Genomic DNA, 11,854 nt, shown 5'->3' on the forward strand with positions numbered 1-11,854 from the left:
AATTGAATTGAATTGAAATTAATTTAAAGAATCATCTCAATTTATGGACATTTGTATGGTGGGGTGTGATTTTATATGCCAATGATGTCAATCTGGTTTAAAGGGTTAAGAAGACAGCTGACACATATTGACCTACAGTAAAAAGGTCATTCAACTGTGAGTTTTAATGAACACTATTTTCCATGGCTATATAAAGATTAAAAATACGTCCACATGCCCGTACTGTGCACGGGTGGACATCTGTGCAGGTGTACGAGCTGTATATCTTGAGTGGTGAGTGTGTCAGGTACTGTGACTCACAGATTGAGGCTGGTCTGTGATCCAGTCTGGCTGTATCTGTCTGGCTGAGCCTGCTTGGTGGAGCACAAGCAGCTTCAGCTATTAATAGAGCACTGCATGTATGGGATGTTAAAGCACTCTTCTCTCACACAGATGCTCCACTCATCCATCTATAACATTCATCTCTGAAGTAAACTACTTCTCTATTGCTTTCTCTTTCTCTCTAGTTTTTTTTTAAGCATTTTTGAGGTCCACCACTTATTACTCTCACAGAACACATATGCTTATAGTTTTTACAAATGTAATTTTTATACACTCTGGTCCAAGTGCTTATTTTCTGTTTCTTTTTTCTTCTCCCTTTGACTCTGCACTGCCCAACATCTGTTTCAAATCACACTTTGTATATTCACACAGTTACACAGCTGGGTGTGAGGTATTTCATGTTGTCGTATTGGGTGCTGGAAAGTGAATGCTGGGTGTTGTGTGCTCGTTGTTGTGGGAGGAGCTTCGTGCACTGGTTACTGGGTGCTGGGTGTTTGGTTGTGTGGTTGTACTGGGCGTTCTGCTGGATGTCGGCTTCTGGAGGCTGTTATGTGCTTCTTCAGCTCCAAACCTGCTACTCAACAGTTTAGTGCAGCCATTAGACAAGCTAATGGGTCAGCCGACAGTGGGAAATTTGTATGCCTGTGTGAACCTGCCTTTGAACTACATGAGGGCATGTCTTAGATCCATAAGGAATGGGTGTACAGGTGCTACTTACAAAATGTCATTAGACAGAACTATCACTGAGGTAACTCAGGGGTTGTTTCTATGGGAGCAGATAAAAAGGTTGTGGTACCTATTAACCAAAGCTCCATCCCTTAAATTAACCTTGGCTGAAATGTGACACACACACACACACACACACACACACACACACAGAATAAACAAGCACACACAGAATAAACAAGCACATACACAAACACACACATCCACTTAAGCTGAGCTTCCGTGTGGTTAATTCCCCTCGGCCAACTAACCAACCACAAGAATATGTCAGCAGCACTGATGAGAAGCACAGGGCGGACAATGAGCATCAACCAAAAGGAAGAGCAAAGGAAAGGAAAGGAATAAGAGAATAGACAGTGAAGAGCAGTAGTGGAAGTTCGAAGCGAGATACCTTCTGAGGAACAGTTCCTGCCACAAGCGCTCTGCAGAATATAGAACATCTCACGGAAAGACCTGGGACCTTCCAGGCATGAAGCATTGAGGAGAGAGAGGAGAGAGAAGGTGAGACAGGAAGGACAAACAAGGCTGGGGGAAGAGGACAGGAGGATGGTGTAAGGAGAAAAGGAGATGAAGAGACTGATGAGACAGGACAGAGACAGCTGCTTCAGATGAGCTGAACTTCTAGCAAATGATTTGTACATAGGATGGAGTCTATGGAAAAATAACATTTTGGTCTAGTACTGCCGCGCTGGCTCATGGGTTTTAAATACACTAATATTGATATTTGTGGATTACAGCTGCTTTGCTAAATTTCTTTCCTGGGGAATTGTCGTGAATCAATTGTCTTATTATTATTATTATTACTATTAAATGAAAAGATAAAATGTTTTAGAAACAACATTATGACTGTGATAGCTGTGATTCCTGAGAAAGGATATTTACATTAGGACAAATCATGGATGAAAAAATTAGAAAGAATGTGAGGGGAGACATTAACAGAAATAGAGAGAAGAGATGGACAGAGCTATAGAAAGCCACAAGCACGAGCCAGAAGGTATCTCCAGCCGGATACACACTGAGTGTCACTGCATAGTGACAACAAAAGGAAATATGGATGGTGCATTGTGGGAACCGCAGTCCTTCCTGGTCGGTGTTGTCCATCTAGCTTGGGCTGCCTGGAGCCCACAGTGCATGCATCACGGCTGGGGAAGGGTCAGCGTATATATAGTATTGAATGGCATTAAAAACTAATATAATTACCGATTAGTAAAATTATTCAGTGACTTGTACCACACCAGAATTGTCACCACACATAATGCGTAAAAACTGAGCTTAGTGTGCTTGGCATGACATAATCTGGTTAAGCCTTTTAAGTGGGTGAAAGTGAACTATGAGGGATTTAACAGTGCCACAGTGGATATTTCCCATTAATAGGGGAATGTCAAACTGGATTTCAAATCTGTCAGAATGTTCTTTACTCTCAGTAAAGTAAGTTAGACAGGGCCTTCTCTGAGCAGAGACATTATGAAACTAAATTAGTCACATAAGAAGTATAGCATAATACTTATATATCTTAATCTCTTAAAGGTAAAGTTAGAAAAAAAGTCTCAGGATAACAAACATGAAGATACGGTTGCTTACTGTATGACCAATGTAGTTTTTGTGAACTTGGCTTTTGTCCTTTTTTTTAAGGAAGCTGAAAATTAACTAGCTCATTAACACTGGTTTTTCCTTCATGTTGCTTTCCTTGAGCCAAGGTCATAACATATGGTCTAGTCCGGGATCCACTTGCTAATTCAAGGATTCAAGGTTAATTTATTGTAATCTGCAATGTGTTGTATAACTGAAATTAAGATTACAGTTAATTTTATGTAAAACAAAACATATTGATTAATAAGTCAATATAATAGAAAAATAAAAACTATTTGGCATGATAAAGTGCTGAGGATGAATTTAGAAGTCTCATTGCCTATATTTGGTTATTTCCAAAGGTTTTTGGTAGCTTTTGGCTTTGTTTGTTTTTTTAAGTGTGGCATGGAGGTAAAGAGTCTGTCTGTCCCTTGTTGCACAGTGGGGCAGGTTATCTGAGTTTAGAAGTAAACCCTGCTAAGAAGGGGAGGCTTTAGATGGGGGGCAGCGGCTACCCCTTAAAGTCTCCACGCCACCCTCCTGTCACCCCATGACTATTTCTCTAGACTGCTGGTAACTTAGGTGCTGAGTGAACCAGCTGACCTGATTTCTCAGTTCTTCTATCAGCTCACGATCTTATTACTATTATTTTGTTTTAACGTAATCCTAGGTGGAAACGCTAGTCTTTGTTGGGGCTATACTGTACAGTGCTCGTGGGCCAAGGCTACATCCACACTACCACATTTCTGTTTTTAAATGCCATTTTAAAATGACAACAATCCGTCCAGACTAGTGCTTTAGCACTGTTGCTGAAATTATCTCTGTCCATACTAACACGCCTGAAAACGCATACCACATGACCATTCCAGGGTTCCCACTCTTTTTAAGAAGTCATTTTCCAGGAGTTTTCTTGACAACACAGGACAACACTTGCTCACACACATATAATTTACCAGTAGGCCTAGTTCTGACACATTTAACCCCAGTTTTATTCCTCCTTTTTATGCTTTTATCAAAAAGATAAAGTATCTCAGGTTCATTACAACTAGGTGGTTACACTCTTACGCTGTTTACAACAGCCAATTTTTCTGCTGTGTACACTTCCTGTGAACTCAATACAGTTTTCTACAGTTTTCCTCAACTTCTATTTATTTATTTTAATTATACCAATTTACAATACCTTAGTATTTAGCTTCACCGCTAAATGCTAAATCTAAAGACTAAAAGCAGACTGATCAAATCACATACTAGCAAACTTTTAAACACTGATTGGAAAACGTCCATGAAACAGACATATCCAAACGTCTCTGCTCTAGAGGATTGAAAACGCTGGAGTAGTGTGGACTCTAGGTGCAAACGTAGCACTAGCAAACGTAGCAACTAAAATGTTGTAGTGTGGATGTAGCCCTAATTTGGCTGTAAATTGTAGTTTTATGTGTCCCAATCACCTCACTTCTCCTATCAAATCAGTGGAACCTGATCCACCTACAAAAGTTTATTCTTTGTTTTATTTTATTTACTTTATAAACCTAAAATTTGGTTTATCCAACTTTGTTTTCTTTGTGTTGCCTGACCCAGGGTCGTAACACTTTTCCTCCAATGAGGCATACAGACCTGACAGCTGGAGGAGCTGTCGCCATGGTGACTGGGGTGGACAGAGCATGACAAATCATGCAGCAAGGCCACAGTACCTCAGCTGCATCTCATATAACACCAACACACTCCAACACTGTCAGCCCAACACACACCATGCACTAAGCTTAGGCACACCCTACCTCACAATACACAAAGGGCTCCACTGCTGACAGAGGATCATCCACCTAAAGGGGGATTTTACCTGTGATGTCAAACCACAAGAGGGCAGAGTTCTGCTGCAGGGACACCACACCAACAATCTCAGCCACCTTGTCATTCTCCATGACAGTGAAATTGTAGACTGGCTCATCGAAGAGCAGTGGAAGAGTCGAGGGAGGAGGTCGGCGGATCCACTCAATGTGCAGACGAGCTGTGGAAGACTTCTGAGGACGGCCGTTGTCTATCGCTTTGATCTGAAGAAAGAGGCACAGAAGTGCTGAATGAAGAATGTAAAGTCGAAAAAGCATACAAAAAAGTAAATCACAGAAACAGCAAGTAGTAAACCAAAAAACAAAACAAAACAAAGATGGATAGATGTTTCTGGGTACTTAAATTCTTGTTTAGATGCAATGTGAAGTGAAATTTGGCAACCCCCAAAATAGTATGTCAATATTGGGGGATTAAGTAAAACCCTGAATTACGTGCAGTATGATTCACGTTAGGGTAAGAATATATTTACTAAAAAGGTAAAAACTAATTATAAGTTTGTGATGGAATGAAAACTAAAGTAATTATACATCTATTTAACACCCCAACTTCCACACTCCTATTGTCAGGTGGCACAAACTGAAGTAAACGTGCATTGCCGGTGAAAGTAGTCACTAAAATCTGGCATAATGAAAACCATTAGTTGCTAAAAATGTTTGAACTTACAACTTACAGGGCTAGGGTTACTAACCCTAACCATAACCCATTTACATATTTGCAGCAGCTATTGCAGTTAGACTAACAACTAACTCATCCATGCACATGCATCGGGAGCGATTCGGGGTTCAGTATCTCAAGGATACCTTGACATCCGGCAGGAGCCGGGGATTAAACCAAGTGGACAAACTGCTCTACCTCTGAGCCACAACAGCCCCAACATGTAGTTAGTGGTTCTATTAGTTTACTGTAGCCACATTGGGAGAATGAAGTTTCAGGATAGGTTTGTTTACACCACTAGCATAAAAGTTTGGCTGGAATGAGCATCATAGCCAGAGTGGGGCGAGTGGCTAAAGGAGTTGGGCTCAGCAGCCTCCCAGTGACAACAGCCGGGACCATACACAGCCACATACACTATCGGAGGCCAGGTGATTTACAGCGGTCCCAACCAGGACTATGGCTCTGGGGACGATGAATAGACGGCGGGTTCAGACAGGGACACAAAGAGGAGCAAGAGTGTAGTAAGTCGATAATAACGTAAGACATCATCCATCATATCGATAAGTCTATTTGTTTTTGTGATGTTGGAAATTATTTATTCTGTGTTTTGAACAACGAGACCTGTATACTGTGTTGAAATAAACTAAATCTTCAAACCTTGCTGGCTATTCTGACACATTCAGATTCATTACCTTTTTTCCGTTAGCATTTAACAAGCAGCTGTATATTGTTACACAGTAAATAGGTACCATAAAGAATGTGGTGACGGAGGCATGTGTTTTTTTTTTCTTGAGAGGCCAGTGTGCTGAGTCGTTATTCTGTTTTATTTTTTACTTTTGTATATGTTGTATTTTAATATGTTGTGTTTTTGTACGACTGCTATCTTGGTCAGGTCTCTCTTCTAAAAGAGATTTTTGATCTTAATGGAACTTCCTGATAAAATAAAAGATAAAATAAAAAACTATATATATTTAAATCTATTTAGTTATAGTTATTAGTTATCTGCTTTGCTTAGTTGGTAATCCAACATTGAGTACATCAGGTTTAAATAAAACCAAGAAATATAAAATGCTAAATGTAAAGCCATTAACATGCAAATTAAAATAGTTCTAAACCAATCATCCCCCCAAAAACCCAGAAACAGTTCAGAAAGAACCACCAAGTCTACTTGGTCAATAGTCAACTATCTATCCTAGTCTTTATCCTATCATCATTTTTTGAAGTTTGTTGTGGCGTCAGGTAGGTTTAAGACTCAAACACAACATCCATCCATTACGAAGAGAAGATGAGAAGATGTTTAGATGTCCTAAAACATGTTAGCAGACATTCTTAATAGTTGATTAAAGTTTGCGTACAGTCAGGATGTCGTAGCTCCCCGCAGTGAAGGCTTTGCGTGAAGATACAACTGCAGTCTTGGGGTCAATGAAGAACTTCCCGTCCTCGTTGCCGTCCACAATGCTGTAGGAAAGGTCGCTGTTGGGCCCGTCATCACGGTCATAGGCGAATACCCGATAGATGGGTTCGCTCTTCTTTCTCCGCTCTCTCTCTGGTAGTTTGATCTGGTAGACCTTCTCAGGAAATGTAGGCTTGTTGTCATTTTCATCCAGGACCTGAACCATCACCCACACTGTACTCTGCCTGGGACTAGGACCACCATCTGACACCAACACCTGCAGGGGTTGAACAGGGTGAGAAATTTAGTACAAATGTTCAGGGCGGGACTCCTATCAAACAAACATGTGAAGTTTCATTGAGGATGTGTTCAGGGTGGGACTGTTAGAGAATATGTGAAGTATAGAGGAGATTGAACATTGTAGAGTAGTATCTGTTTTATGGCGAATTGTCTAAATTCGATGCAACGCCACAAGCACGCTGTTCGATGTACAGGCACAAATAGCACAACTTTTCAACTGTAGTTTGTTTTGGTTGTACTGACAGATTTTGAAATTCTTCTGATAAATTCCCTAGGAGGAGTTTGTTCAAATACGACGCAAAAAATGGCCAAAAATCTATGTAAAATTCAAAATGGCCGATTTCGACACCACACCATGGACACGCCCTTCAGCTTACATGCACAAATAGCACAACTTTTAATCAGTAAATTTATTTAACCGTACTGACCAATTTTGAAGTTGATCCAATAAATCCCCTCGGAGGAGTTTGTTTAAATACAGCGCGAAATGACTGCTAAATCCAAAATGGCTGACTTCCTGTTGGGTTTGGGATATGGCGCCCACTGGCTTTTTTGTGCGTCTGAATAAGATCTACGTGTGTGCCGATTTTAATGTATATTGGTGAAAGGGGTCCCGGGTGGTACAGATTAGGGGCCCATGAGAAAAATACGTAATTTTTTGCCACGACTGACATGTGCGCCGCGTTTCATGAGTTTTCAAGCACGGGAAAGCCTCCAAAAATGCGTTCGTTTGGAAGGAAAAATAAACAGAATTTCTTCAATTACAATAGGGCCTTTGCACGGTCAGTGCTAGCCATGCTCAGGTGCAGCTGGTATGTGACCGGGGATGTGCAATTGACAACCCGCCCTATCTTTACCCCTGCTCTCTAAGTACACCGCCAGCGTACTATGAAAGATACCGCCACAAAAAAGCCGCGTCACCCGCATCCAGGGCCATAGACCCTGATGAAGGTTATACTACTACTACTACTTCAGTCGTATTACTGCTATTACTTCTGGTGGTTACCACTAATGCAAGGTAGTGCTTCAAGTTGGTACTTACTATTTTTTAGTTTAAAATAAAAGTTTTTTTAAAATACAAAGGCTGTATTATTTAGAAGAACAGGACAGTAAAAGCTACAATTCAGAAGCAGCTTAAAATGGGAAGCATAATCAGACACACAGGACAAGATCAGGATGGAGTAACAAGAGCCAAAAGTACAGGGAAAATGAAATTAATTAATAAAGTATGAATAATCTAAACAAATCACAAACTAAATTGTATACAAATATGTAAAGATGCAATTTGGTGAGATTAAAAAAATTAATGTGATACTTCTTTTAAACAGCAAAGGGCGCTTGTACTTTTGACTTTGTTTGCTCGCTTCAATAGCTGGTGTCCCATAGCCAAAGGATTGATATACACAACGCTGGGGTGGGGGGACTTACGCATGGTAGCGGGGTGTTTAGAGTGGTCTTAACTGCTAATAGTTTATCACATTAATGGTTATCAAAATTATAATTTATCAAAAGATAATAGGAAAATGACTTTTAATTAATATTTTTAGAGTTCCTCGGGGCACCACCCTTAAATAAGCGGAGCGATAACAATAATCGGATTGGATCAGGTGCTCATAAAAATTCACTAATATTAATTCAGGAATATGGTTAAGTAATTAAATTAATAATTACCACCAAAACATTCATTAATAATTAGCTTAGGGAGTGTTGAGCTTTGGGAGTTCTAATAGAAGATGTTTGGTATCACTCGCCTCTTGTACGAAATTTAATTAGGGCAGCATATGTAAACACAAACATTTTAATAACCAAGATACTAATTAAAAGCAAACAGAGGAAAATACACAATCATACAATCTAACTTAAAGTGAACTAAAGGCGTTGGTGTTGGTGTGTTTTTGTGTGTGGCGTGTGGTGTTGTTGTTCATGGGGGTCATAAAGGGGGTTTATGGGCCTTTTTCCTCTGACCAGATGTGACAAAAGCATGGGGAGGGGAGGTTTTGAATTCTCTCCTCCACGTGTACCTAGGACCGTGTGGGTGTGTCTGCTGTGTTTTTAGATTAACGGCGGGCCCGTAAAAGGGAAGTAAGGTGGTATGCAAAGCGATGTCTGTTGTGAAGAATTAAACTAACATCACCTTAAGCACTGGTCTCAAAGACTACAGGTTGCCTACGGGTAACCAGTTAATCAAATCAACATCACAATAACCACCAGTAACTTGAATTAAAACATGGAGCAACATTAACAATCAATTAAACAGGTCTTGTTTAGCCTTAACTCGTGTTAAGGTTGTCATGTCTATTGCCCAGTACGTTACCAACCGGTCCAAAGGGGGAAGATGAAGAAAAGAGTTGCGGGTGAGCTGCGGTGGTCAGCTGGCGGGGCCCTGTGAGCCAGGAACTGATCAGAATTTTTTTTATGCGTCTGAGTCCAAACTGTCTCTACTGTTGCGGATGGTCAGCTGGGTGTTAGGTATCGCAGGAAAAAAGCAGGCTTTTTGTGCCGGCTGCTATAATCCTTGGTCGTGCCGTCGTCGGTGGTCAGAGCCAGCACGGAGGTCAAGAACTTATACCCGGGGTGGCGGTGGTGGTGGAGGCAGGAGCTGAAGTTAGATGGTGGAGAAGAAGAGAGAGTGAAGGAGGAGGGCATCTCTCTGGCTTAAGTTAGCCTTGATGGACAGGTCTTGGTGTCAGAGGGGAATCTTGACCAATGAAAGGCCAGTGTTTGGGCATTTATGGGGCCTTTAAACCACACCTTGGTCGCATTCTTTGACCCCCCCCAAGGGGGGTCTGCTATCTTGGCCGGCTTGTTTTTATGACTTTCAGTCACCACAAAACAGGGCTTTTAGGACTTACAACAAGCCTCACTAGCAGTCAACAAAGGTTTTGAAGCCACATTTGGTCGATTCCAACAGTTCCCTTTTTTGTACCGGGTTAAACACTTTAACATGGAACAAGTTCATGGTTTTAAGGTACTCCCTTTGGCATCCCAAACAACGCTGAACACTTTGAATAAATTACCACGGAAGCAAACCAATTGCCAGACCCAACCCACACACGGTTAAGCCAAAAGCCACAGGCTTGCTGGCCTACCCCAGCTTATTTTTAGGCTGAACTTAAAGTAGTTGATCCCCCTCTTGCATAGCTTGAGTTTAGTAGAAAGCAGTTTGTTTTGCTTATTGTACCTTACGGTCATTTTTGTGCGCCAAAACCATTTGTAATACATGGAGTTGTATTCATTGAACATGTTAGCTGGTGAATAATTTTGCCAAGTAAACGTTAGCCAAACTAACAACTTTCTTGGCTTCGCAAGGAATGTTTTAGTGACCAAGCAAGTTAGCCACCAGGTGCAAACCCAGCCATGGCCCTGAATAACGATTACTTACAGCACTGGCCATCCTGCAACGCAACCGACAAAGGTAACTTACAAAAGCAGCCAGCCAGATTCAGGCCCGGGGAGTCTGAATTGAAGCCTAGTTGGACAGTATTTGCCTATATAGCTTGGGGCTAACAATACATCCTTTATAAGCTAACCGGGTTAGCTCAGGCGCACACTGTTGACAATGTAGGACAAGCCAGAGGAGAGAAGGGCAACAAAAATCTGAACTGCCATCATTAATCAGAATCAGATCAGAATCAGAAATACTTTTAATAAAATCCCCCGGGAATTACTTTTTGCTTTACATACTCCAGAACATATAATCATATTAAGGAATTATCATAAATTGTATTTATATATATATATACATATATTCATATTAACGTTAAAAGTTACAGGGTTTAAAATGTTGCAAAAAGTGCAAAAATGATTGTCCGTGTTTGACGTCAGATTACAGAGGAGAGGGTGGTCTGACTCTCTGGATGGGGAGGCGTTGCAGAGTTTTGATGACCACAGGCAGGGAATAATTTTCCATGGTGGCGGCTCTGTGGTTCATGTGGCATTTGTTTGGTGATAAATCCAATATAAATCCAGTCTATCAGGCAGTCAAGGAAAGTTTTCGGAAAGTACATTTTTTTAAGTTATGTTTACAACTAAGTATACTATTTGGGCATAAAACGGTTATTAACTAGATTAAAAAAATGGAGTAGTGTAAAATGATTCGAGAAAGCCATGGACACCACACAATCCTCCCTCATTTCTGTCCAAACCAACTCTCTGTTTTTAGATAGATAGATAACTTATTAATCCCACAATTGGGGGGAAAATTCACTTGACATAAAAAGCTACAGACATTTAAAAAAAATGTTGTCTTTGTTGTCTTGACCCAATGAATTCTCTGATGTCTCTGATGTGAACTAACACCTCTCTATTTCGCCTTTGCAGCAGGCCAGGTCGAGGTGGGGGTCTACTCCCTCACCGAATCTGCAGGAGGTTCCTTTCTCATCGATTAAGTTCTTTCAGGCATTGCGTCTCTAGAACGCATTCTCGACCGTGAGATCAGCCGGCTTATCAATAACAGTCCATGGCATCTGACTTGGGCTCACCACCTGCCCGCTCTCCTCATTGCGTCAATGTCACGATCACTTTGCCTTGGACATCAATGACAAACCCACCTGTGTTTGCAGGCGCCGTGATCAGGGCTGGCACAGTGCCAGGAGGATGCTTAAGCGTGGGAACAGACGGCTTCCTGAGAGTTTATGCTGGCCAGGCAAGGACATTTGGGACCAATGCTGAGATCCACTTACAGTATCCGATCAGGCAACGAGCACGGGGGGAAAGCTTCCACATCCACCCACTGGACTGGTTTAGTGTGCTAACCACATTTCTACACTATGCTCATTCACATAGCCGCCTGCAGTTTGGCGATGTCACACGACAGCGTGTCAGGTTTCATGGCTGCTGCCCCCTGTGGTTTCTTCAATACACTTTTTCCCCCCTTAATATTTTAAAAATGTCAATGAAAAAGTAAATCCATTTTTATTTTTTATATTCAATTTACAATGCCTTAGGTTTAAATGTAATGTGGGACGTGTTAACCAGCAAGAGCCAGTCATATTGTGTTACTTGCCCTTCAGCCAGCTCACTACCAAAAATTCTTTTCACAAGTGA

At 41.2% G+C, this 11,854-nt stretch overlaps 1 protein-coding gene across 1 annotated transcript in view; it reads right to left on the reverse strand.

Annotated features, from left to right (window-relative positions):
- Positions 1-10,739, reverse strand: part of LOC118341918 (protocadherin Fat 3-like) — a 35,482-nt gene extending 24,743 nt beyond the window's left edge. The window contains exons 1-3 of the mRNA XM_035680336.1: positions 10,659-10,739; positions 6,471-6,785; positions 4,454-4,664 (exon numbers count right to left, since the gene is read on the reverse strand). Of these exons, the coding sequence (XP_035536229.1) occupies positions 4,454-4,664; positions 6,471-6,785; positions 10,659-10,739 (607 nt within the window). The remainder of the gene's footprint in view (positions 1-4,453; positions 4,665-6,470; positions 6,786-10,658) is intronic.
- Between the last annotated feature and the right edge of the window lie 1,115 nt (positions 10,740-11,854).

Source organism: Morone saxatilis, unplaced genomic scaffold, assembly GCF_004916995.1.
Source record: "Morone saxatilis isolate NCDOM2014 unplaced genomic scaffold, NCSU_SB_2.0 Contig8, whole genome shotgun sequence".
Classification (NCBI taxonomy): domain Eukaryota; kingdom Metazoa; phylum Chordata; class Actinopteri; family Moronidae; genus Morone; species Morone saxatilis.